This window comes from Setaria italica, chromosome II, assembly GCF_000263155.2.
Source record: "Setaria italica strain Yugu1 chromosome II, Setaria_italica_v2.0, whole genome shotgun sequence".
Taxonomy (NCBI): domain Eukaryota; kingdom Viridiplantae; phylum Streptophyta; class Magnoliopsida; order Poales; family Poaceae; genus Setaria; species Setaria italica.
In genome coordinates, this window is record NC_028451.1 from 43783195 (window position 1) to 43810646 (window position 27452).

Genomic DNA, 27452 nt, shown 5'->3' on the forward strand with positions numbered 1-27452 from the left:
CAAAGGAATCGATCGGTTAGGCTTGCGAATCCGTGTCGCCGGATGCGTATCGGCATCACGCGCGTCAGCGGCAAGGAACCGGGTTGCCTGCTGGAGGAAGCTACCTTCAGGCGAAGCATCGTTGGTCTTGGTCAGATTCGGAGTTCAGAAAATACAAGGGAATTTTTAGTATTGCCCGTAACCTGTCGTTGTACACGTCTGCAGATGTTCAGAACAAGAAACAAAAAATAAAAGGATGTTCAGTGCTCAGGTAAGAGCTACTGGCACAGACGAAGGTTTCAACAGATTTTGTTGCTATGCAAGCCAGCAGAGCATAATAGAGAGCAAGCACTGCATGAGCATCGCAAGTTCAGAGATCAGACCAGACTCAAACAGTGGAATACTGGAATCAGAGCAAATCAGTCTTGCACGAGCCCAGCAGGCAGCAGAGAACTAACGAGGTACCATCCGGAAATCTGCCCATCAGTCAGCAAAATGGGCCTACAAGCAGCTCTTTTTAGACTCGGTGTTGCTACGAGAATATACACCTACCGGTAATCTGAACAACAGGATTCAACCCGGCATGGATGCCCAGACTTTCTTGATGTATTTGGGTTGCCCAACAGCTCCTCATTCTGCCTCCTTTATGCAAGGAGGTTCAAGTCCAGAAATAGAAGCAAACAGAAAAGAACATTGGGCACAGATATAAACAGCTTTAACTTTTAAGAATGCTAGCTATATTTTCTTGGACATTATCTTTTGCGTTTTTGTCAAAGGGCTCATCTCCAATGTAGAGATCAAAGAGAGACTTGCACAAGAGCTTGCTCTGGATGTTCCCCACTTCCTCGCCTTCAACTATACGCATAGAGAAAACAAATTATTAATAATTAGCATTGAGCATCAATTTAATTCATGCTAGAAATTCATAAACAGTTGAAATAGTAGGCACAGAAAAAAAATGCACGAATATATCACTGTGCAGAAATGCCATTACACACGGGATGCATCATTAAGTAATGTACAGCCATGACCTTTGGAGCTGTGGGAGACTAGGTTTGATGGTAATACTTAATACTTGCCATTTTCTGGAGCAATATGGCAGTGCCTCGGCTGTGGTGGTACCACTGCAGCCCGAGGGAGGAGGATGGGCAGGTGGGAGGAAGGGTGGTGAAGGAATCTGCCGTGGAAAGAGTGGCGGCGGCATGGCCATGGTGTACGGTAGCTGTGACTGGGGCAGAGGCACAGTGGGGTGTGGGGCATCACTGGCAGCAGGAGTTCTCATATGCTCGAGAAAGAGTGGAGGATGGAGGTGGAGCATTATGTTAGCTGATTCAACAGCTTCTGATTAGCCCAGTCCATTAAAAGAGTTAGATGGTTTGACACATAAAATCTATCAGATGTTCCCTCTACAGAACTCTTCTAGCATGTAGAAAGATAAGGGCTGATCTCATAAATTGTGAACAAAGACTGTGCCAGGGACTCAGGTAACAGACACATGTATATTCATTGCAACAGCAGAGAAAGGAAGTCTTCAGAATAAAATGAACTTACTGCTTATTTTAAGCACGTGGTTTGATTCCCTTGAAAGTTCAATCACAGAACCCTTTGGTAATTTGTATTCGTCCTTAAAAATTGCAACAAAGCTGTGAAAGATCAAGGTTTAAAATCTATTAACCTTGGTAATGAAATTTGAATGTACAATAGTAACGTAATAGCATCATTTGCGCAAAGAGCTACTTAGTTTCTCAGCTAGAATAAGGCATTCATGTCACCGTAACACTTTATAAATTTGAACAGTCTAGTTGTAGTATCTACCGAGCCTATTAAGTCTCAACACCAGACCTTACGGCAAAGTACTGACATTCTTGCAATCATATCAATTAATCATATTGTGCTGAAATATATTGCAATTAACATTAAAAGTACCATCTGCATGAACCTTATTTTACACTTCCCTTGTTTTTTTTATCAGTGAGCAATCAGTCCCCTATCATTGATAGCACAAATTTCACATTCAGCAGAAGGATCACAATTAACCACCAAACTATTAGTCCCAACTAATTAACAAGCTTACACATGACATGAATAAAATGTTCCTGTTTGTACTATATGAATGCAATGGGAATTTTGGAGGAATGTACCAATTCCTACTAGATTTCCTGTGCTCCAAAACAACCCATTCAAGGTTTGTGAAGATGGATATGATGCGAGTCCTATGATCAATATGAACTTGAATGCATTATGAGCGGTCCATTTCTTCAGTTAAGCCAAACACAAACTTGACAACCGTGACACTAAATTATGTTATTGGAAAGTAAATAATCAAGTGTATGTGTTAAAGCAAGCATTGTAGCAAGCTCATCAACAAAAGCCTCGAAGAAGTTTCTGCATTTGTTCCACAAGGACACAACCGAAAGGGACCTGAATTACAGTTACCTCTGAAGCAACTCTTTGGTGTCCTGTCCACCAAACTTCTGAAGCCTGCTTCCCACACTCTTCTCAAATGCGCTGCGAACTGAGCGAATGCTCAACCTCCCATATACAATCTGCAGCTTGACCGTCATCCGTATGTCGTGCTCTAGCGCATCATTGATCAGCTCAGCATTTTCCTTCAGTTCAGAGCCCGAGAACTTCTGGTACTTCTCCTCCAGCTGCTGTTTCAAATCGTTGCCATCCGCGTACACGCCTACACAAAGCGACATTTCAAAATTCCCTCTTTACTATAGCGCTTTTCTTCCAATGGAGAGATCAATGGTGTCAGTTTTAGCGGATTACCGAACGCGTAGACGTCGATGGACTTGAGCCCGAGGACGCTGGTCTTCCGGAGGCCGACGCCGAGGAGGCGGCGCCCGGCGGAGGCCTCGGTGGGGAATGCCACGCCGGTGCGGGGCTCGACGGAGCCGGGGGCCGCCCCGTCGACCAGGGAGAGGGAGGCCCAGAGAGGGGCGGAAGGGGCGGGGTGCGGGACCGGCCGGCCCGCGGATTTGGCCGTGAGGGTCAGGCTGGCCGCTGCTACCGCGGCCGCCGCCGCGGCAGCGAGTGTGGCGGCGATGGCGGCGCCGTTGGGGCCCGGAGTTGGCGGGAGGCGGGGGACGGCGGCGGTGGGGAATCGGAGGGAGACCATGGCTGCGACTGCGACGACGAGAGGCGAGGCGGAGGCTGGTGGGCAGGGGTAGTGAGGTGCGGCCGTGCCGGGGCGGAGGACTCGATGTGGCCATGTGGGAGAGCGGCGCGGATGTGGCGTGGGCGTGGCGGCAGTGGCGAGGGGGACCCGTTTTTACTTTTTCTGTAACGTTTTTCTGAGAAATTTGCTGTATTTGATATCCTAATAAAAGGATTCATAAATTTGACACAAAAATTAACTTTAAAAAATAGCTCTCAAAATATTGGATGCTTGATTTTCTGATATTTTTCCGTTTGTTAATCTATTTTCTTTTGTTTTTATTATTTTAGTATATTATAAAATAACGCTTGTGCCTTTGTCTATTTTTCATCTCCAATTATTGCAAAATGTAACATTATTCATTATTTATGTTTCATTTGGTGCAAATCAATCTCTTAACTAACTAATACCTGTGCATTTATCATCCCACGTTAGCTTAATCATGGTTTAGTGTCATATAACATCGGTTTATGCCATGTAATTATCTTACTAATCACTGCTTAGCAACATCTAATGTTGAATCAATGCTATAATAGTTTGTTAAGAATTGAATCAATGCTATAATAGTTTGTTGAGAATTGATTCCATTAATTTTTCCGAATTTTTTTTATGGGATAAGGAATTTAGAGGATTTATTGATTTTTTTATTAGTTAGATGATTACGTGGCATAAACCATCATCAGATGGTACTAAATCACTATTAAACTATGGTGGGCATGATAAATGCACCAGTTCAGTTTAGTTAATTAAGGGGTTGGTTTGCACCAAATGAAATATGAGAAATGAATATCACATTTTTGTAGTACTTGAGGGATGAAAATATACTTTATCCTATATTTTATGATGTTTTTCTTGCTCCCATAGCTTGTACTCCCTCCATTTTGAATAGTAGGTCATTTTGATTTTTATAAATTTATAGATTTTGTTAGGAACCTAGACATAGGATATATCTAGATGGATAGAAAAAATTATGAATCTTGAAAAATCAAAATGAATTATAATTTAAAACGGAGGGAGTATATAAAGTAACATTTATGCCTTTTAGTATATAAAATATCGCTAGTTTCACAAGATTCGGTAGTCGTGGCATCACAATACTTGGTATATGCGGCTAAGAATTTTTTTTTACCCCTTTTAAAAAAATCTAGCACCTGGGTGGCAGTCCAGGCTATGAATCGATTGTCATTCAATGTCAGATATATCTTTGTAGGTTGTATATCTTGCTGTGCGGAGGCTTAGAGTGTTTTAATTTCAAAACTTTGTAGTAACTCTATATTATGCTTCAAAAATATTTTTCTTTTGCAAATGACTTCATCAAGTACGAATAACCCTCTAAAGTACTTTTTAGTTCAATTGACTCCCACAATTATGTAAAATGATCCAATTTACCTCTTGATAAAATTTATCTTTTTATTTCTTCATGTACAACTGAAGTTTTAAATTAAATATTGTAAGTTATAGAAACAACATAACTTATATTTTAACATATTATAAGTTTCATAATTACTTTGTAGAATTATATATCCGAAGAATAAATATTATTATATGTTCTACCCTATTAAAATATGATGAAAAAGTTCATAAGGTATTTTTCTATGTGTGCTATTAATGTGCAAAAATTTTAATTAAAACTTCATGTGTGGAGAAATAAAAAAGGATAGTCTTATTAAGGTAAATTGGACCAATTCATATAGTCACGGGAGTAAATCGAAAAAAAATAGTTTAGGGATTATTCAGACTTCACCATGCTTAGAAAAGTATTTTGGACTTTTTCTTAAAAGTTAATAAAAACTTAGTATATAGAAGAAAAATCATGCAGAGGCTGAATGTTAACTCCTTTTACGAAAAAAAACTCCGAAGCAACATTCTGTTGGAATCGTGTTGTTGTGTACAGTAACAACCTGTCGCCACACCGTTAGATTTGAGACTATCCATCTCGTTTCCTCCGTATAAAAATGTGCCCGAGCCATCGTTGTTTTCACCCATGCAGCCCGGCTTCATTTCATTTCTTCTGCGATCGATTGGTTGCCAGATAGCAGCCGCAACCACCGCTGCCTGCTTCACCTTTCTCCTCCTGAATGGTGTGTACGCATGCATGCAAGCCTCTCCCTCTTTGCTCGATCATATCATTTCGCTTGTGCTCATCATTAATCTCTTACTGGGATTTTACGTGCGTTGTTTTGTACTGCGCTTAGTCGGCGGTGTGGAGCCCCGGCGGTGCCACTGTGACGACGACGACGAGTCCGAAAAGCTCCTATATCAGACATTACATGCTAAATTTTCAAGTCAGCTCAAAAAGATACAAAAGTTTTTCCATGATAAACTTTTGCCACTGGACTTGTTATGAAACTCATAAATTAGTGGGCTTATACCATATTTACATCTTTATTAATAAGTTGAAGGATTACATCCTGAAGGTGAATGGTTTGTCATGAAGCTAAATGGCTATCTTCTTCCTTTACGAGGGTATGTTTGGTAGAGCTCCATTTGATTCTGATTCTCTATGGGAGAGCTGATTCTTTGAGAGAAGTGATTCTGTGGCTGAGAGTGATTTTATTTGATTCTTTAGTATAAACTCTTAAAATCAGAATGGAGAATCACTTTACAGAATTAAGAGAAACTACTTTTTTCAGCTTTCAACCTTAGTTCATTTCAGATAATCACTTTATGAAATCAGCAAAGAATCAATTCTCTCTAAATAATTGTTTGCAAAAGGTTCTGCTCGATTTCAGCAAAGAATCAGCTTTGGGAGCTCGGAAAAAAAGAAGAACTCATGGAGTCACTCAACCGATATAGACAAATGAAGATGGCTCCCATCCGATTGTTGACACGGTATTAGCAGGTCCCATTGAGTTAAGATATGTTCATCATCTCCACCGAATCCTCACTCCCGTTTGACCTGCCCCCGGCCAGCACCTTTTGTTTGTTGGGATATTGCTGCGGAGTACACACCACCACCACCACCACTGTTTGCTGGGAACGCGCTGTAGCAGCTAGAGATCGCAGCAGATTCAAACCACGCACCTGTATCTGTATACTGGATTTTACATCTTGTTTACGAGTAATTATATAAGCTAGCTGTTGATCTGTTCGCTTCGCACTATCCTAACTAATCACTTTCCTGCTTATTAGCTCAAAGATGCTGCATGCGCCGGCCACCCCTGTGTGTGCACGCCCGACGGGCCTCTGCGGATACGCCAACAATTTCACCGTTTGCTGTTGTTTGTTGGGATACACAGCAACAACGCCGTCTGGCGTTTGCTGTCGTTTGTTAGGATACGCGCCGTTTAGATTCTTTACTGTGGTATCTATCCATCTGCGTGTTCCTCTATAAATAGATGTGCAGCCACCATCGCCGTTTGCACCCAGCTTTGGAGCTCCGGATCCCTTTGCTTCCATTGCTTCTTTCATCAGAGAGCAGCAACCATGAAAACCCTCTTCACCGCCGCCTGCTTCGCCTTCCTCCTCCTGAATGGTGCGTACCCTACTCGCTCGATGATCGTATATATCATTTCGCTTGATTGCTCATCATTGATCTCTTGCTGGAATCTTATGTGCGGCGTTGTTTTGCTTTGCACGCGCAGCCGCTGGTGTCGAGTCCCGGTCCCGGTCCCGGAAGTGCCACTGTGACGACGACGACGACGATGACTACGACTCCAGCAATGCATCGTACAAGCTGTTCGTGTTCGGCAACTCCTTCGCCGACACCGGAAACGTCAAGAAAGGCGATTTGAAGTGGGAGACGCGAGCGTGGTACGAGCCCTACGGCATGTCGGACGCGGGCCACGACAACAAACCAACCGGCCGCTTCTCCGACGGCATGGTTCAGTCTGATTTCCTCGGTACGTGTAGGCTCGATCAGGCCGTTGTTGCATCTTAGTGATCGATGCACATACTAGCTAGTTCGATCATCTCTCACCTTTGCCGTATTTTTGCAGCCAAGATTCTGGGGCAGGAGGAGGCTCCTCCGCCGGAACGGATCAGGCGGGAGGATGGCGTGGACCTGTCGTCTGGCATGAACTTCGCCAACTCCGGCGGCGGCGTGCTCGTGGGGTGGAACTTGGATAAGCAGATCGACGTGTTCAGGAAGCTGCTCCGGCACGGGATCATCGACAAAAGCCACCTCAACCAGTCTGTCGCGCTCGTCGCCATCTCCGACGAGGACTACGAGGACTTCCCCAGCGAGGCGGCCGACCAGCACAAGGTGAGTGCACACACCGTACCCCTCAGCCGGTCAGCCCCTTACCAATCAACCTTTGCACCGCATGCATATCCCTGACAAGTTTCTGTGTCTTTGCTGCTCGATCGATCGTCCAGTACATCAGGAACGTGACGGACGGGATCATCGACGGCGTGAGGCAGCTCGAGGACCTGGGCGTCGACAGCGTGCTGGTGAACCTGCTGCCCCCGCTGGGCTGCGATCCGTGGAACAGCAGGTCGAACAACTACACCAAGTGCGCCAAGGATTCGATCACGGGCGTCCACAACAAGCATCTCACGGACAAGCTAGGCGATGACGACTCGGTCCTCCTGCTCGATCTCGACACCGTCTTCAAAAGCATCATCGTTCCCAAAACAAGTAAAGCCTGCGTAGATATGTTATTTTTCAGAGATATCTGCATATATACTAGTACGTCTCTTGAAACCAACGGTCGTAGGATTTCACGCTGATGCATGTGATCTTTGCAACTACTTGATCGCAGAAAAGCTGTTCTACCATAGGCACATGCCGTGCTGCGAGAGCCTCGACGAGGACGGATTCTGTGGGCAGGTTGACTACGACGGCAACCCGCAGTACACGCTGTGCGACAAACCAGACGAGCACTTCTACTGGGACGACACCAACCCGACGCAGGCAGGATGGAAGGCCGTCATGGAGCAGCTCGAAGGCCCCATCAAAGAGTATCTGGACATCTAGCCTTTTGGCAGTTTGGTAGAGGGTCTTGCCAGTCATGGAAGAGTTTTGTTAGGTTAGGTTTATTGGAGATTGAGTGTGTTCCTGGTGTAGGCATATATAGAAATTCCATGCATATCTAGCTAGATAATTTTGGGTAGGAATATTTAGCAGTCTAGATTACGTCGTTGGTTTTTGTGTGTTCTTCCATGAATGAGCATCTTGTTTGTCGGTCGCGATAAATAAAACAAATAAATGTGCTGGTTCACTTCTGCAATGATCTCCATTTGCAAAAAAAAGAACCTTTTTTTTTCTTCTAAACGAAGATGCATGATTGCAAACACATTCAATTCTCGGTTCCTCACAAGAGAGGGGCTCTGCCCGCTTGGCCTTGGCACCGCGAGAGGGGCCAAGTCTCGGACGGAAAAAGAAAAAAGTCTCGCGGACGGGGACCTTGAGTGCTTGGCTGTGTAGTGGCAGGAAAACGCGGAAGGAAAAACGAAACAATTCGGGAGTAGAAGGCTGTGTAGTGGCAGACTAATTACAAATTAAACATAAATATACCCATGTTAGCCCAGTTTGTTTCTACTCCGGTACTAGAGAGCGGGCGGATTCCTGACGGCCTAAAACTGACAAGTTTCGTGGAAACCGTCTGGAAAGACAAGAACCGACAGGAATTTGCCAAATCCTGGTAGTGCTCAGATTATGAAAACCTCCTTAGAATCTATACACTGAAACAAGCAGCCTTCAGATAATAACTAGATTATTATAATCCAATAAACGGCTCTCTCCTAGTCTCTAATATCCACGCCACGTACCAGAGCGCTTTTGATTCGGTACTAACGCGTGGAATTAGTACCGAGTGCAAATTTTCAATCACCTAGCACTAAAAGGTACCTTTAGTGACCGGCACTAAAAGGTACCTATAGTGCCCGGCCCGGTATTAAAGGGCTCTCCACAACTTACTTCAAAAGGAAAGCATATCTAACTATCGCATGTATCGGTTGAGCTGCCCGGTACTAAAATACCTTGCATTTACCGAACTATAGTGATACCGGTTCCCCGACCGGTACTAGATGTCGATCGTCCAGCGGTAAAATCTGTAACTTCAGTAAGCGAAGCAGCGATCCATAACATCTTGCTATCCCCCCCTGGAATCATCTGTCTTGAAAACGTAGCTCAGGTTACTCCACATGAGGTCTGTCCCGTTTTGATTTCTTCGACCTTCTTGCCGTTTGTGCTAGAGACATACCAGTAGAGATCCTGACCAATACCACACGGTCGCGTCCAGCCCACTCCATCATCCCTTCTGTTCCAACGCTCAGTTATCTTTCTGTCATGGAGATTGTACGCGACAACTCCCTTGTAGCGCCCGTAGACGGTGTTCGAGCGTATCGACGGGAACACGCCGGTGGAAACGGGCAGTGCTCGTACCTTGCCGACGAACACGGCGCGACCGCCGAGGCCACGGACGGGCACAATCTTGTGCGCGTCGTGATCTACCCGGTAGACCTGGTACTTCCTCATCCAGGCCAGTCGTCGTTCTCGTCCTTGGACCACGCTCTCCAGCTGCGGAGCAGCATGCAGCAGCTTCCGGCCCGTCGCTCTCCAAGAGGTGCACCGTGTCCATGTACATCCCACATACCCTAAATGTTACATCGGCGACCGCCTCCAGCCGTGGCGGCTCGTTAGCTACGGCCGTAACCCCCAGCGCCATGACGGCCCCGCCGGTTACACAGTAGAAGCGACCTGCGAATGACATGGCTGAGTGGAAATGCGCGCGGTTGTAGACCTTCCAGCAGTCGTCCCCGGGCTTGGCGACGAGTAGCAGGCTGCGGAGACAGAGCGCCACCATGGAGTCGTCGCCCACGAGACCGATGCCTGAGACCGTGTACTGGTAGTCGAAACCACAATTCTTGGAGACTGATCTGGCGATCTCCGCGGTCATCGGCGTGTCTAGCGAGGGGAGCTCGGCGACCTGCCTCGTGATCGGGTTCAGCAGGCGGACCACGTGGGTGGACTCGTCGACCAGGGCGAGGAGGCCCTCCGTGGTGGTGCCGGCCAGGAGGTGACCGTCGAGCTCCGGGAGCTCTGTCTGGACGCACTGGCCGGTGGAGACGTTGAGGAAGCGACGCCGGTGGCGGCCGGGGCCCGGCGGCGTGGCCTCTTGGAGCATGATCCACTGGCGCGGGAGGAAGCGGCGGTCGAGGGGCGTCCGGCGCCCCGCCGCCACTCACGGCACACCGCCCGGGAGCTCATGTAGTCCGACACGTCGGTCGCGAGCGCGTACTCGGCGATGACCACCGCCAGTCCGTAAGACAGGTCCGCCCAGCAGCGTCTCGGAACGTGACGACGGCGCCGTGCCCCGCGTGCGCGCTTCACAGCCCAGGATGACGTAGTTGCAAGAGCGGATGGTTCTGTCGGCTTGGCGGCGACGCACGCCGGTCTGGCCTTGGCTCGACGAGAGAGGGCAGCCTCGTCGAACGGGGATCTTGAGTGCTTAACCATTGGATGCGATGGTGCCGACTTCGAAATGCACAGGAGAGGGAGGAACGATTTGGCGATTTGATGCTTGCGGCGGCGCTTGCAATAGACAAGGTTTTGCGGTGCATCGATGTGACCTGATCTCTACGCCGATTGTCCGTGCCCAGATCAGCAACGGCACCGCATTTAGCCCGAGTTGTTGTCGACTTGGACTCCATCTTTCCTGAAGATACGTGGTTGTTTCCTTGCAAGTCTAAAATGTTGTATCCTTGTGTCGTGCCATATATATGAAGCAACGTCTGCACCCCAATTCGCCAAATAATGTTATGAATGCACTTCCTCGCTTTTCCAATCTGTCGTCCCATTTAGTGTGAATATTTGACTTTCATTTGCGCGGTCTAGCCCCATTTAGCAGGTGTGAGCGTTATTAGATTCATATGTGAGAAATGATATTTATCTGTAGAAATATTTCTTGTCAAATCTATTGTATTTGCAATATTCTAGCTTAAGGAAAAAAAATGTTCTGACAGTAAAACAAAACGTTCCAAGTAGAGAAATAATATTCTTTAAAAATCATGGGTGAAGATTTTTCTAGCAACAATATATCAATATTCAGGATTAAGAAAATATTCATACAGTGAAATAAAATATTTCAAGCAGACAAATAAAGATTTCCAATTTTATTTCACTTTTTTTTAATCTTAGAGGGACGATTCCAAACTATTGGATTAATCCAATGATTCGAAAAGTGACAACAGATAAATAGATAGTCCCCTCTTACAATATTATTGCACAAACCTCCAGGCAAAGTACTCCCTCCGTATCAAAATAATTGCCATTGTTGACTTTTGATCACGACGTTTGACCATTCATTTATTTCGTTTGTGATTTATTTTATCATCAAAGTTCTTTTAAGCATGACTTATCTTTTCGTATATTTGGAATAAATTTTTGAATAAGACAAATGGTCAAACGTTGTAAGGAAAAGTCAACAACGATAATATTCCGATACGACGGTAGTAATATTTAGTGTAAGGGCCTATCTAGCCTTTTGGCAGTTTGGTTGCCAGGAATGGAAGAGTTTGTTAGTTAGGTTTGCCATAGAAAACATAAATTCTGACGATTATAAAATAGAATTAATATAAACTGTACAAAATTTTATACAGCTACAGCAATCTGTTCAGATATAACTAGCCTACATATGGAAGTACAGCTTCATATTCCAACACGAATCTGGAACTTTGATTTGGCTATTTTCATTCACAATTACATATGCAGGCAGCAGGTCCGTCTCCAGAGCAGGGGCTATACAATCCTGACAAAGTTTTTTTGAAGCCAAGCCTGACAAAGTTGATAGTGTAAGAAATGTAACAATGCTGCCAATGGGATGATATATACATTACTTTAAGCCTGAAATATCAATGAATTTCACGGCCCTTGGTCTCAAGAGGAAAGAGGGTACAGGCCACTCCGGCAAGAAAGAGTGCCAGATCCATCACAAGCACAACTTCTTTCTGATGGTGGTTCTCTAGCAATGCAGTTGTCGTGAGAGGAGCAACAATGCTTCCAATTCGGCCAATGAAACTAGCGAACCCAACTCCAGTGTTGCGACAAGATGTAGGGTAGATCTGCACAAGTTTGACACAAAATGGGATGAGATAACCTATCGTATTCTATAGTTACATTGTTTCACAATATATGCATTTTCTGATAATACTGATTTAAATTGTCTGATGCTCATCTTACACGATTTTTAGCTTAAATCTGCTTAATTATTCATGTAACTTCTGACAAAGTCCCTCATAACACTAGTGGTTATGGGAGCTCATCTAAAATTATGCATCAAAATACATATCACCATTGGCCTGACTAGATATATTAAAATTTGTTTTGCAGTTAAGGTAAGTGGGTACCAATACTATATCATGTATTCTGGGGAACATATCAAATGGAGACTAATATGAAAATAGGAATATACAGCAGTTAGTGGTGTTTGGCAATGACCTCAGAGGAATAAACATGTAGAACAGCAAAACACCCCATAACACAACTGCGAGCACAGAAGAGAAGGATGATTGATAAATCTTCTCTCAACTGTGTAGCAAGAGGTGCAAGAAAGGCACAGCACAACAAAATCATGCCTCCCAGCATCACTTTCCGACCAATCCTGTCCACCAGTAGAGCCGCCAAAAGAAGACCAGGAAACTCTGCCATAAATAAAGCAAGGCTTTAGCTATTAAAGTACTCCAATGGACTCTTCTTGAAAAGTAGCATTTCAATGCTTTTTAACAGAACAACAATTTTTATTTTTTACGTGTTCCAGGGCCCTACAGCCCCCTGTCCATAATGCATTGCATAAAACACAATTTTAAATAAAATTAATAATTGCGCATCCTTTTTATTTTCTTTGGCAAGTTGCAGACATTATTCAGAATAAGATAGAAAAACAGGAAATAAATGTGTCTAGAACCATGTTTTGTAGTTACTAAATGTGCAACAGTTTAGTTGTTTGCTTTATCTGCTATTTGATTCAAGGATATGAATTTATTGATCAGGCTCCCACAACACTAAATCTAAATTACGATGAGAGCAACAATGGTTTGCCAAGAAAATAAGAGGTATAATATGTACAACATGCAAATCAGAAGATTCTTCCACGATAGTGATCGTATCTTAACTCGAACTAGCACCAGCAACTGAAAATCCGAAGGCAACATTCATCATTTTCATCAAATTTTGTTCAGCGCACAACATTACCTGCAAAACTGGTCACCAGCACATTTATGTAAAGGCTGGAATCCTTTGGTTGACTCCTACCACTGCTTAGTTCAGAGATTAGATATACTAGTCCATAATAGGCAAAATGACTTGCAAAATGGACCAGCCAAAGAAGAAGAGTTGATCTGATCAGATCACGTGACCAAAAAGCTTTAAATATACTTTTGCTATTGGATTTGGTGCTTGTGTCATCGTCAAGTCTGTCTTCTGTCATCAGTAGAACTGTTGTAACAGACGGATCATAGTTATCGTCAATCCTTTTTGGTTCAGAGGTTACAGTGCCAGGAGGGAGAGCCTTGTTATTCATTCTTGCTATTCTCTCCAGGACAAGCATAGCTTCATTTATTTTACCTCTTGAGCAAAGGTATCTTGGTGATTCAGGTATTACACTAGAGAAAATAAGCAGGATGAAACATGGCGTGGAGGACAATGCAAGTAACCATCTCCATCCAAGTATTGGCATGATAGCCTGCAGCACATATTATGCACATGTCACATATGACTAATGCTGACACTGATAAGAACCAGAAGCTGTTGCTGTGATAGAACTATTTTTTTCGATAAGGGAAATTTTATTAAATCCAAGGTTTTTACATTGAGGTGATAAAAATTCCTCGAACCATATTCCCAGCATCTGCATTACCAGGATACACACAGCCAAAGAAAGAAATAAAAAAAAAGAAGAATCATGGTGCTAATGTCTGTCAATCCGTAGACTGGAACTAAATGTTGGGATTTTTCCTCAAATGTTATTCACACTTTATTTCTTTTTCCAAAAAATGCAGTTCATATTTTCAAATGACTCCCTACTGTCATAATGTCCTATGTTCGAGTTGCCAGTGCTCTCCTTCAACATTTTTATGCTGGCTAGAAATTCCAGCTTCGTAGTAGTAAAGAAAACATTAGTGTATTATAAATTTTCCTACATGTTAGTATGTTCTGTGCAGATCTCTGCAAAATATGAACCTGCTCAATGAGAGTAGTTCTGGAACAATTAAATGGCAATCAATGGGCTAATTTAGTGATGCTTCAAATGTTGGCAATTCAGATTATTTAGGATTTTGAGTAGTTATGCTTTTGGAACATTACAACTGCTCCAAAATATAAACTGATAAAGTTGAACTGTTCTTCCTAGCAACAGTATATGAAGAATTGCTCTAGAATATGCATATTATGTATGTAACTAAGGCATGTCACTTGCCACACATTCTGATGCACATACATGAAAACCATTTTTGACATCTATGGCTGGGAGGCTGCACATCAATGAAACTAGAATAAGCAAGTTGATCGCAAGCTTATAATTTGACAATAACTGAAGTGAAGTGAAGGAAAGCAAAATACCCAAGCAAGTAGAGCCTCTAATATTGTTCCAAGGGTCCAGAAACAGGTAAAAACAACAATCCAGGAACCTCTGCTTTCAGCCGGAACGAATTCCAGGAACCAAGTAGGGAGCACATGGCTGGCACCCAGGCCAAGGCCAACGACGAAGCGCAAAGCCAGCAATGTTGCATAGTTTGGTGAGAATGCGCACAGTAAACCGGGTACACCACTGACGATTGCAGTGAATAGAAAACCAGCCCTGCAAAGAAAAGAGAACATAGAAAATAGACGAGAGCGTGTTATCACCAGGAATCTTTTCTTTTTATAAAAAAGGAATCCACTACTATTTAATAGACAAGTTCTTCAACGACAACAGACGGTAGAGTGGTTGGACCGGTAACTGTTTGGTTGTTTCTTCTGCCACATCCCACATGTCCATGGATCACAAAAACAAGATTAAAATGAAATAATCGCATGAATTTCAATACCTTTTCTCCCAATTTCTAGAACCACTATCACTTCGAAAGAATTTTGCAGCACTACTGAACTGAAGTCTGAAGAACTGAAGCACAGAAGTCAGAACATACCGTCTGCCGTATCTATCTGAGCCAAGGCCTCCGACGCACGCCCCGAGGAGCATCCCGGCGAAGACGACGCTGGTGATGAGGCCCTCTGCCGCGCCGGAGACACCCCACTCCTCCTTCATGGACGGCCCCACGAAGGACAGCAGCATGACCTCCATGGCCTCCGCGACCCAGCCGGTGCCCAGGAACCCGAGCAGGAGCGCCTGGAACCGGCCGAAGCCGAGCCGCGACAGCGCCTCGTCTGTCGTGTAGGTCTCGGCGCCGCTCGCATCTCCCGCCATGCCGGGGAGAGCAAGGGAGGAGCGCCGCCGGGGGGCAGGGAGGAGTCGCGCGAGAGTGAACGGCGACGACCGACGAGCGGGCGAGCGCGCTGCCTGCTTTGGTGACTTGCAGCGGGAACCCGCCAAAATAATGCAGCCAGTGGCGTGCAGGGAGGCATTTCTTTTAAGACAGGACTCACAGTGAGTTAAAAATATCTAGTGTGGAGGTCTCGGGTGAATTTCGCACACGTGTGTGCTTGTGCTTGTTTCCAGTATACACATCATGGTCGAGTATAAATTTTTACTGGATTTCTCAGCCCTTTTGTCTCGAGAGGAAAGACCAGCAGGTCAATCACAAACACGGCTTCTTTCTGATGGCAATTCTCTACCAATGTAACCGTCACAAGAGGAGCAACTATGCTCCCAACCTGGCCAATGCAATTAGCAATGCCCACTCCTGTGTTGCGACATGATGTAGGGTAGATCTGCAAAAAGATGATACTGAATGAAATGACTGGTTGTCTATTGTATTCTAGAATCATGTTGTCTATTGCCCTATACATTCATCTTTCAAAATTTTAGTTCTAAATTGCATGGTACTCATATAACACGATTTTTTTTCTTAAATCTGCTTCATTATTCATATATTCCTAGCATTTTTTCTCTGGGCTCACAGGAATATCACCAGGGGCTTAACAACATATCCTAAAATTAACTATTCTTGCAGTGGTGAATGAATGGTTTGCTATTCTACAATTATTGGGTACCAATTCAGTTTCGGTGGTGGTTGGAAAATGACCTCTGGGGAATAAACTAGCAGAACCACGAAACACCCCTCTATGCAAGCGCGGGCACAGAACAGAAGGGTGATTGCTAAACCTTCTCCCAACTGTACAGCAAGTGGTGCAAGAAAAGCACAGCACAATAAGATCATGCCTCCCAGTGACATTCTCCGACCAACTCTGTCAAGCAATGGAGCCGCCAAAAGGTTAGCAGGAAACTCTGTCATCAAGTAAAGCAAGCTTTAGCTCTCAAAATACCTCTGTATTTTCTTTTTGAGAATAGCATTACAGAGCTTTTGAATGGAAGAAAAAAATTACATGCAGTCAAGAGTCCTACAACCATTTTTTTTCAAGTAATGTTATTAGAAGCTGTAAGATTAAAATACTCCTAAAAATAAGGTATAACAAACAAAAAAAAGTACAATGTACAGTGATTCAGAATTCCAAATGCAGAAGTAGGAATGATAAGGGTTGACACAATATCCAAATGTCTCCTTCAATTTTTCTCTCTCCCCGTTACTTGTTTTAGTATTGACTTCTGATCATAGAATTAAACAATAAACACTTTCCACGAAAATGAAAATAAGATTGTTTATGTACAACATGCAAAATCAGCGTGTCTCATCTAGGCTTGTGATAATGTCATTAACTCAGATTCTGTGCATGAGCCGCAGAGATTGAAAATCCGAAGAAAACATTCAGAATAAAGATTCGATTTTTTCACAGCACAATGTTACCTGCAAAACTGGTCACTAGCACATTTATGTAAAGACTGGAGTCCTTTGGTTGCACCACATGTGTTCCTACTGATGTGCATATCCGCTTGCCATCGCTTACTTTGGAAGTTAGCAATATTATCCCATAATAGGCAAAGAAACATGCAAATTTGACTAGCCAAAGAAGAAGAGTTGATACAGTCAGGTCGCGTGGCCAGAGAGCTTGAAATGCATTATTGGTGCTGTGGGATTTGGAGCTAATGTTTTCATCAGTTCCAAGACCATCTTCCGGCATAAGTAGAAGTGTTGTAACGGAAGCATCTAAGTTGTCAGATCTCTGTTTTGAGTTGGAAGGTTAGAACGCCAGGAGGGAGAGCCTGGTTATTTATTCCTGCTATTCTTTCCAAGACGAGTGTAGCTTCATTTATTTTACCTCTTGAGCAAAGGTATCTTGGTGATTCAGGTATTAAGCAAGAGAAGATAAGCAGGACGAAATATGGTGAGGAGGTCAATGCAAGTAACCATCTCCATCCAAGTATTGGCATGACAGCCTGCATTAATCATATACAATTCACATGTAATGAATTTGATAGCCAATATATAAAATCTTTACATGTTATCTGAAAAAAGAAAAATACGGAATTATTGTTATTATGCCCTTTACACTTTAAAATTTTGATATTTTGAAATGTGAGTCTCCGTTTCAAATTTGCTTGGCCTTTCGTATATAAAATCATCATAACGTCTTTAACTCTACAGCTTGAGATTGTTCTCTTGTGATATCAGTTGTTGTTTTCTTTGTCTGGTCTCCCTTTTCTCTTATAGTTCCTAAGCTTCTTGATGGGCTCATCTAACCCAGAGAGCATTCTTGTACCTCAATTTTCTCAGTCGTTTTTAATAGATCGCTACAAAAAGCTGTGCATATTTCTGAAACAAAAAGGATGTGCATCACATGATTCTTTTTAATTTGGAAAGGATCAAAGAAAAGAATCGTCACAAGGAAGTCAAACTTGGATATGATGAACTTAGAACAAACATGTCTCAGATAGTACTTAAGGTGTAGGAGTGGTAGAAGGCAAAAATACCCAAGCAAGTAGAGCCTCCAATATTGTTCCAATGCTCCAAAAACAAGCAAAGCCATCCATCCATGAACCTCTGTTTTCAGCAGGAACGAACTCCAGGAACCAGACAGAGAGCACATGGCTAGCACCCAGCCCAAGGCCAACGACAAAGCGCAGAACCAGTAAGGTTGGGTAGTTCGGTGAGAAGGCGCAGAGGAAACCAGAAATGCTAGTGACAAGTGCAGTGATCAGAACACCAAACCTGCACTTGTGAAACAGGGAACGAACAATTATGATCAATGAGAAAACAAAACAAGATACGGTAGCGGTCGCAAAATTCAGATTCTGAACTTACCTTCTGCCGTATCTGTCTGAACCGAGGCCTCCCACGCACGCCCCCACGACTGTCCCGACGAAGACGATAGACGACGCTGGTGACGAGGCCCTCCGCCGCGGGGGGAAACACCCCCCCCCCCCCCCCCCCCCCCCCCACACACACGCACACACACTCGGCCTTCACCGACGGGCCAACGAAGGACAGCAGCATGGTTTCCATGGCCTCCGCTACGCTGCCGGTGCCCAGGAACACGGGCAGGAGGGTGCGCGTCGTCTGTCGTGTACTGCGTCGCCGCTTCGCCTTGGCTAGCCATGGGCCGAGGCGGAGCGGAGGACGAAGCGCCGGGAGCACAGGAGAGTGGCGAACGGGGCAGAAAGGAAGTTGCAACGTTCATAAAAAATATGAGCAGTTTGCCATAAATTTACAAACTCTAAAGAACGGGATACAACAATATAGTATTCAGGTGCGCAGAGAATATAGCAACACATGTCGCTTTCCACATCTACAACACAAAAAATTTCTACGATGGCGACGCGTGCCCCATTGGTTGTTGCATCATTGCTGATAGCTGCTGATTAGCCATCGATGATGATCGTGTGGTTACATGATGGATCAGGTTAAGTCAAGGTGCCATGTCATCTCCAATCACAAAATCATTTGGATTACATACATTTTGGACCTAATTGTGCTACTCACAAGTTCAAGGATCCACACTATTGTAAAATATGAGAAAGCACCAAGGCAATACATTCGGTGATCCTCTGAAAGGTAGAATAATTTATATTATATATATTTGAGAAATATCTGTACAACAATCACCTTGTATTTCAAATAGACCAAAGTAAACCTCATAGTAAACGTGCTGCAATGGTAAGGACTATAATTTGCGAGCATACATCCATATGGAGTCCAAAATCTCACTGGATTTGGCAGCCCTTGGTCTCTCGAGGGAAGAAGGCGCAGGTGGCTCCTGCAAGGAAGAGCACCAAATCCATCACAAACACAGCTTCTTTCTGATGGCAGCTCTCTAACAAGCCAAGGGTAACGAGAGGTGAAACTATGCTGCCAATCCGACCAAGGGAAGAAGTGATCCCAACTCCAGTGTTCCGAGTAGACGCAGAGTAGAGCTGCAGAGTAGTGACACAAAAGGGAGGAGAGGTTGTTTGTTACATTTTATATTGCGACAGCCATGTAAAACAGCTGATCCATTGCAATAATGTGAACTATCCATATTTTGGTACTAAAATTTAAGGTGGCAGAACAGAAGTTCGGCAAGCTATATTATGATGTTGAGTCACATATTACCCAGCCAACAAGATATAATTGTTCATAGAACTACTTGTTGGGTGTGTCAAAATTTCAAGGATACACCAAGGATGGCAACTGATATGTTTATTTACGAGAAGCAAATGAAGCAGTATATTGCAAGTACTTTACTGACCTCAGGCGTATAAACATACAGAACAGCAAAGCTCCCCATGATACAAGTCCGGGCACAGAATAGAAGGGTGGTTACTAACCCTTCTCCCAACTGTACAGAAAGAGGTGCCAGGAAAGCACCGCACATAAAAAGCATGCCTCCCATGGATGTTTTTCGACCAATCCTGTCCACTAGTAGAGCCGCCAAAAGCAGGCCAGGAAACTCTGTCATCAAGTAAAGCAAGGTTTTTCTGTTAAAAAATGAAACATCTCAGTTATATTTTCAGTTATATTTGCTTATTTTTCTTATGGAAATGGAAGCATTTCAGTGGTTTGACACTATAATGTCTGTACATGAGGTCAATTATTTTATAAAATTACGTTGCTGTTGTTGTTATTTTGGGACTCGTGGAATGCGATCATCCTCCAGAAACAGAAACGATAAGCTCATCACTGCACGAAGTTTTGGACCACCAAGTTCTTCCTACAAAATTAATAATATACCATGTTCCACCTTTGCTGAATAATCACCGGTGAAAAACACCTTTAGTTCCAGTTGGTAAGGGACATAGATTCCGAAAAACCAATTGAGACTAACTATTCGGGATAAAAAGTCCCTCTCTTTACATCCAGGACTGGCCACATACCGCTCGCGCCGGCCGCCGCTCACCCGCCTGCCTGTGTCGGCCGCCACTCGACCCACCGCCCCTAGCAGGCCGGCCGCCAGCTCCGCCTGGAAGAAATTAAAGGGAGAGGAGGAGAGAAGATAAGAAGAAAAGAAAGAGGCCTGCGTGAGGAGAAGATAAGGCAGCGCTACGCCTGCCACCGGTGGAGAGAGAGGGCCTTTTGTCCCACGGTTGGAAATACCAACCGAGACCCCACTCCTCCCCCCCCAAGTCTCAGTTGGTGTTTCCAACCGGGACAAGACGTCCTGCCAGATTTTTTTCAGCCCCTAGCCGTTACAACCGGGACTAAAGGGGGGCTTTAATCCCGGTTGGTCTTTCCAACCAGGACTAAAGCTCCCCCATTAGTGGCTGTCGGTGGTTCATTTTTGATCCGGAACTAAAGACCCTTTAGTCCCGGGTTCAAAGATAACCGGAAAAAAACGTTGGATGGAATGTGAGTTCTCTACCAGTGAATTCTACAGTGTGTACAGATCATCGTGACAATACTAATATGTGAGCTCATGCTTTTACTAGAAACAAGGGAAAAACCTTCAATACTTTATTTTCGAGTAAGAACATTTTCCAAAAAACAAGTAGCATGCAAATAAGCAGTTTCATCTAGACTGGTAACATATAGTTTACCCAATCTTGGTGAATCAACAAAAGATGAATGATACAGAAACTTATTCATAGAATAATTATACCTGCCAAACTGGTCAGCAGCACATCTCTGTAAAGATTGATACTATTTGGTTGCATCAAATGAGTTCTTGCTGATGTGCACCTCCTCTTACCATTGCTTAGTTCAGAAGTTAGCAAAATTACTCCGTAATAAGCAAAATAATTAGCAAGATAGAGGAACCAAAGAAGAAAAGTTGATTGTAACAGATCATATGACCAAAGTGCCTGAAATGCAACAATGCCGCTGGTCTTGGAACTTGTGTCGTCTTCAGTTCCAGCATTATCTTCTGCAATCAGAAGTGCTGTCTCAGAAGTACCAAGATTGTTGTCAACATGCTTTTCTGGGGTGTAAATTAGTATTCCAGGAGGGAGAGTCCCTCGGTTCATTCTTGCTATTCTTTCCAAGATGACTGTAGCATCCATTGTTCTACCTCTTGAGCAAAGATACCTTGGCGATTCAGGTGTTAGAGGAAAGAAAATGAGAAGGACAAAGCATGGTGCCGAGGACAATGCAAGCAACCACCTCCATCCAAGTCCTGGCATGACAGCCTGCATTAAGAACATATGATGCCAAGGTAACGATAACGATGCTCACTATACTGTAAAATCCTGCAAGCACATGAGTAATGTCTAATTTTCCTGCATCTTTTCTTAGAGGAAATTAAAATGCAATTGATTGAAAGCAAAATACCCATGCAAGAAGAGCCTCCAAGATTGTTCCCACAGTCCAACAACAATGGAAAACAACCATCCAGGTACCTCTCTTGGCAGCGGGCACAAACTCTATGAACCAAGTTGAGAGCACATGGCCAGCACCCAATCCTAGACCAGCAACAAAGCGAAGGGCGAGCAAGGATGCAAAGTTGGGAGAGAAGGCACTGAGCAAACCAAATATGCCAGTGACCACTGCGGTGAAAAGGAAACCAGTCCTGGAAATAGCACGCATTGTATCATAAGATGTAGCATCATCCTTGGAAAGACAGTAACAAATAAATGTAAGCTATTAAGTTCACTATTGCCAAGTAGATTGAATTCAACAAAATGATATGCTCATTTGGGACAAAATTTTCCTACTACTGGAACAATTTTGCACAAATTTGTCGAATGGCTCCAAATTGCTCATTAGGAGGTTCAGTCAAAGGTTCAGTGGGTTTAGTCATCTACCCGCTCATCATAAGAAGGATTCAAATCAGTGCGTGAATTGGTACAGTTTCAAACAGCAACGGAAAATGGAAAACCATGCCTGCACCAATTTCTTAAACCGCTCGAAATGAATTGTCTTGGAACGAGAGACGCGTATTAGGAAACTACACGAGGAACGGAAGGGAAGAGAAATCCTGCAGACTGGTACGCTTGAGAAACAATGCAGGTTCAGATTTTCGTGGTACCTCCTGCCGCATCTGTCCGCGATGAGGCCTCCGGCGATGGACCCGATGAGCATCCCGGCGAAGACGACGCTGCTGATAAGGCCCTGCTCCGCGCCGGACACCCCCCACTCCGCCTCCACCGCCGGCCCCACGAAGGAGAGCAGCATTATCTCGAACGCCTCCGCGACCCAGCCCACACCGGAGTAGGCGAGCAGGAGGGCCTGGAACCGGCCAAAGCCGACGCGCGTGAGCGCGTCGTCCGTTGTGTAGTGCGTCGCCGCTTCGCCTTCGCTAGCCATGGGCGGAGGGCGAGCACACGAGCGCCGCGGCGCCGGCCGGGGGCACAGTAGAGTGGCGACGGGCGATGAACAGAGCAGAACGGAAGCCGTTGACTCCGCAGAGTCCCGTCCCGTGATTTCCTGCGTGGAGTAGTATCCTTATTGGCTGGGTGGTTGCCTCCTTGTTTTTCATTGCATTTTCACTTGTCATTTTCCATTGCATTTTCAGTTGTGTCCTACGTGACTTTAAAGCAATTTTCTGGTAAAATATGAGCGTCTCGCTAGATGTTTGGACGCGCTAAAGAACGGGATACAACAATACAATATTCAGACGTGCGAAAAAAACATTCAAACACATGTTGCTGTCTACAAATACAAAAAAAAACTGCTGCTTTTTTTTTTGAGAGCAAAAAAAAAAACTGCTGCTGATGGCGACGCGTGCCGCCCCGGGCCGGGCCGGCCGGGCCCCATAGGTCGTTAACATCATTGCTGACCGCTGCTGATTGGCAAGCAAATCAGCCTACCTGTTCGGCTGTTCTCATCAGCCGTGTTCATCGCCGTTCACTCCCGGCTCCGCTCCTTCCCACTCCCACCGGCGCCTCCCTGGCTCCGACAGGCGGCACTCGGCAGGCATGGCGGGAGGCTGGAGCCGCGGCGCAAACGTACGCGACGAACGAGGTGCTGGCGCGGCTCGGCTTCGGCCGGTTCCAGGCGCTCATGCTCAAATTCCTGGGCACCGGCTGGGTCCTGGAGGCCATGGAGATCTTGAGCTTATCCCTCATTGGCCCGTCTGTGAACGAGGAGCGAGGGGTTACCCGCGGCGGCGTGGCAGAGGGCCTCGTCAGCAGCGCCGCCCTCCTACCCCGCTCATGCGTGTGCCGGGGATTGCAGGCAGCTAGGCACCCTGAGCCGCTATGGGGTAGAAGGCCGAGCGGAAAAGCCAAATTTTTTGGGAGAAAATTTCTCATATGATGTCATATTTTTTTAAATTCTTTATTTGGTATTGGTTTAATTTTTTTATTTATTTGATATACTTCCGTAACCTAACTTGCATGACAATAACCTGTGAATCATGTATCCTCATTTTCTTTTGATAAAATGGCATTCAAATCACCTACAAATTCATGAAGCCTTTTGTGGAATTTTTCATAAAAATATATATGTAGAATTTACAAGCTTAAATTAATTTTCAACAAACACTATACCACAGCCCAAAATTACCGTCGGACATCCGACGATATAAGTGCAGAAGTAACGATGAAAGATCGGTCGGTATCGCATCTCGACAAATGATTGGTCGGTACTTAAGGCTTTTACAAGTCATGATCCGTCGTTATATTTTTTTACATGTACCATTGAATCATCGGTCGGTACAGCCCAAGAATGGCATCCACTCATCCGTCGTTATATTTTTTTACATGTACCACGCAGGCCTAAACTTAACGCTCCCGCGTTTTTCCGGCCCAACCCGCGCAACATTTTTACCCAGGCCCACCGGTCAGAAGTGGCAAACCCTAATCCTCCAAAATCTCCTCCCACGCCCGCCGCCACCTAGAAAAAATCCTTCACCCGCTTCTTCTTCCAAATCGGCCTCCCGCGTGCCTCCTCCTGCGCCGGCTGGACCTGCGCCCTCCGACCCGCCTGCGCCGGCCCTCCACCCGCCGGCCGGCGCTACCCCTCCGACCCGCCGGCGCGCCTCCGACCCGCCGGCCTGCGCCGGCCCTCCACCCGCCGGCCGGCGCCGCCCCTCCGACCCGCCGGCGCGCCTCCGACCCGCTGGCCTGCGCCGGCCCTCCACCCGCCGGCCGGCGCCGCCCCTCCGACCCGCCGGCGCGCCTCCGACCCGCCGGCCTGCGCCGGCCCTCCACCCGCCGACCGGCGCCACCCCTCCGACCCACCGACGCGCCTCCAACCCGCCGGCCTGCGCCGGCCCTCCACCCGCCGACCGGCGCCACCCCTCCGACCCACCGACGCGCCTCCAACCCGCCGGCCTGCGCCGGCCCTCCACCCGCCGACCGGCGCCGCCCCTCCGACCCGCCGACGCGCCTCCAACCCGCCGGCCTACGCCGGCCCTCCACCCGCCGACCGGCGCCGCCCCTCCGACCCGCCGGCGCGCCTCCGACCCGCCGGCCTGCGCCAGCCCTCCACCCGCAGACCGCCGCCGCCTAACAGCGCCGCCCCTCCACATGTAAGTCATCGTGGATTATTCATCGGTGTTGATGCTTCAGCTTGCTCGTACCTAGATATATCCACTGTGTTGCACTCTGATGCCTTTAATTTAATTTACTCAATTTCCTGTTTCTTCAGTATCATTGCAGTTGCTATGCTGCAGATGTGATAATGCAGAGTTCAACCTGCCTACGACCTCCTCCGCTGTCATGGTGAAGCCCTCCTCCACCTGAAATGAACAAAAAATAAATTAATTAAAGTTAATGCCTGAGTAGAACCATCTAATTGAGTGGACAGTTTATTAATTTCCACAAATACTGCAAACTTTTCCACACAAATGAAGTTATTAAATAGAAAAGCTAGCATGCACTCACAGGGTTGACATTCAGTGGAGTGGTTTGCAACGTTTCAATGAGAAAAACCACAACCTAACATACTGATAGAGTTTGCCGCTTATTAAATATAGATGTGCTGTTATTATTTTGTATTTCTTATGTAACATAAATCTATATGTGCATCCAAATATTTTTGCATTCAATTGTATTTGCTATATATGTTCATCACTTATTACTGGAAACAGAAACTTAGTTTGTACACACAAATAATTCTAACTGATCAATCTGACTATTATAGTAACACAATCTGACCAAACTATGTGATCTAGATCATTTTCTTAATGACAATGGTTATATGTTGTATATTATTTTTCGACACTGTTATAATATGGCTGCACAAAAATAAGTGATGCAACCCTTTTCTTTGTTATCATGACCAAAGGAAAAATTTTAGGATTTTAAGGTAATTTTCAAGCCCTAAATTTGAAATAAGTGCCTTAGATCTCATCATGTATGGATGATTTTTTATTTGGCATGTTTGTCCTCAAATTCAACAAGTAACATTCCATGTTATTTAGTGCACTCACACTGATATAACTGATAATAACACCAATAAGCACATTTACTAGTCTTTTCACATAGAAAAAGAATGTAGGTTTTCTCTCTTTCTATTAAAGCAGCTGTTATTATTCTCTTGAAACAGTGAGTTGCTATATTATTACAAGCATTTGGAAACTATCAGGCAGTAGCTAGAAGTATTGGAGTAAACGAGCTTGTATAAAGGTATGAATTTGTTTCTCTAGTTCATATGCTTTACTGTCAGTGCCTTTCTTACTGATTTGAATTAAGCTTTTGATGTGCTGTGTAGTTGTATTCTCTGTGAAAATATTTAGTGTGAAAGTCACTTTATCTCAATGGATAAAACATGGATCAACAATGATGCTAGGTATGTCACAATTATTTCACATTCACTAAAATGGTCTATCAGTTCATGGGATTTGATATAAAAAGTTACGTGTAGGCACACCAAGGAATATCTGCAAGGAGTGAATAGTTTCCTAGCTTTTGCATTTAGGAATTCAGCAGTAGGCAACAAGATATTATGCCCTTGTAGAAAGTGTGTTAACTCATTTTGGAGAGAGGCAAGTGATATACGAGAGCACTTGATATGCGATGGGTTTCTACAAGGGTACACGACATGGAACTTACATGGAGAACCTATCTCCATGAATCATGACAACTTTGAAGGTGTTGAGGTTATAGAGGAGTCTAATGAGGATGATGACATATCTGGTTTGCTTAGAGACTTAGCTGCTGGTTTAGATGGTAGAGGTGATTTTGATGACAATAGTTCTGATCTGGAACCTTGTCCTGAGTTGGTTGCCATTCAAAAATTGGTAGAAGAGAATAGCAAAGAGTTGTATCCTAATTGCAAGAAATATACACAACTGCGTTTCCTTGTCAGATTACTACACCTCAAACTCCTTGGAGGGTGGACCGATAGATCTTTCAACTTGCTACTAGATCTTCTTAATGATGCACTCCCTGGGGGTTCAACACTACCTAGAAATTTTCATGAAGCTAAGAAATTGGTGAAGTCAATAGGAATTGGGTATAATAGTATTCATGCTTGTGAAAATGATTGCATTCTGTATTGGAAGAAGGATTCAGATTTAAATTCATGCCCAAGATGCAAGGTTTCACGGTGGAAATCGATAAGGAAGAGTCTAGATGGAAGACATACATATAAGGTTCCTAGAAAGGTTCTTCGTTACTTTCCAATAAAGAAATGTCTCCAAAGGTTATTTCTGTCCTCTAAAACAGCAAGTCTAACTAGATGGCATGATGAAGGCCGAAAAAAAGATGGTCTTCTAAGGCATCCTGCAGATTCACCACTATGGAAAGACTTTGATGAAAAGAATGAAGAGTTTGCTGCAGATAGCCGAAATATCCGTCTTGGATTCGCTACTGATGGTTTTAACCCATTTAGATCCATGAATGTTACCTATAGTGTTTGGCCTGGTATTTGTATTCCCTATAATTAGAGGAAGTGCCATCATATGTAATCTTCTCATCCAACATATGAATTTTATAATTCTGATTTTTTATAGTGGTTCCATCATATGAAGTGCCAATTTTTTGCTTCAGGTTGGAAAGGAGGTGATATTATATGCCAT

The 27452-nt window shown here is 44.7% G+C and overlaps 4 protein-coding genes and 1 pseudogene across 4 annotated transcripts; 1 reads left to right on the plus strand and 4 right to left on the minus strand.

Annotated features, from left to right (window-relative positions):
• Positions 1-375: 375 nt before the first annotated feature.
• On the minus strand, positions 376-3190 carry LOC101778731 (fatty-acid-binding protein 1). The gene is made up of 4 exons (XM_004958028.4): positions 2755-3190; positions 2416-2665; positions 1531-1622; positions 376-834 (listed from the first exon to the last, which is right to left on the minus strand). Exons 1-4 carry the CDS (start codon positions 3101-3103, stop codon positions 695-697), a joined length of 831 nt encoding a protein of 276 aa, XP_004958085.1. The 5' UTR covers positions 3104-3190; the 3' UTR covers positions 376-694.
• Positions 3191-6568: 3378 nt separating this feature from the next.
• Positions 6569-8269, plus strand: LOC101786414 (GDSL esterase/lipase At5g03600). The gene is made up of 5 exons (XM_004959714.3): positions 6569-6617; positions 6727-6984; positions 7081-7346; positions 7460-7721; positions 7846-8269. Exons 1-5 carry the CDS (start codon positions 6569-6571, stop codon positions 8058-8060), a joined length of 1050 nt encoding a protein of 349 aa, XP_004959771.1. The 3' UTR covers positions 8061-8269.
• A 3352-nt stretch (positions 8270-11621) lies between these two features.
• Positions 11622-15621, minus strand: LOC101779148 (organic cation/carnitine transporter 7). Its single transcript, XM_004958029.3, has 5 exons — positions 15209-15621; positions 14643-14880; positions 13278-13767; positions 12525-12727; positions 11622-12148 (listed from the first exon to the last, which is right to left on the minus strand). The coding sequence occupies exons 1-5, from the start codon at positions 15484-15486 to the stop codon at positions 11939-11941; spliced, it is 1419 nt and encodes a 472-aa protein (XP_004958086.1). The 5' UTR covers positions 15487-15621; the 3' UTR covers positions 11622-11938.
• A 125-nt stretch (positions 15622-15746) lies between these two features.
• LOC101786808 lies at positions 15747-18724 on the minus strand (annotated as a pseudogene).
• Positions 18725-18978: 254 nt separating this feature from the next.
• LOC101779805 (organic cation/carnitine transporter 7) lies at positions 18979-22894 on the minus strand. The gene is made up of 5 exons (XM_004958031.3): positions 22515-22894; positions 21818-22055; positions 21150-21675; positions 19803-20005; positions 18979-19488 (listed from the first exon to the last, which is right to left on the minus strand). Exons 1-5 carry the CDS (start codon positions 22790-22792, stop codon positions 19279-19281), a joined length of 1455 nt encoding a protein of 484 aa, XP_004958088.1. The 5' UTR covers positions 22793-22894; the 3' UTR covers positions 18979-19278.
• Between the last annotated feature and the right edge of the window lie 4558 nt (positions 22895-27452).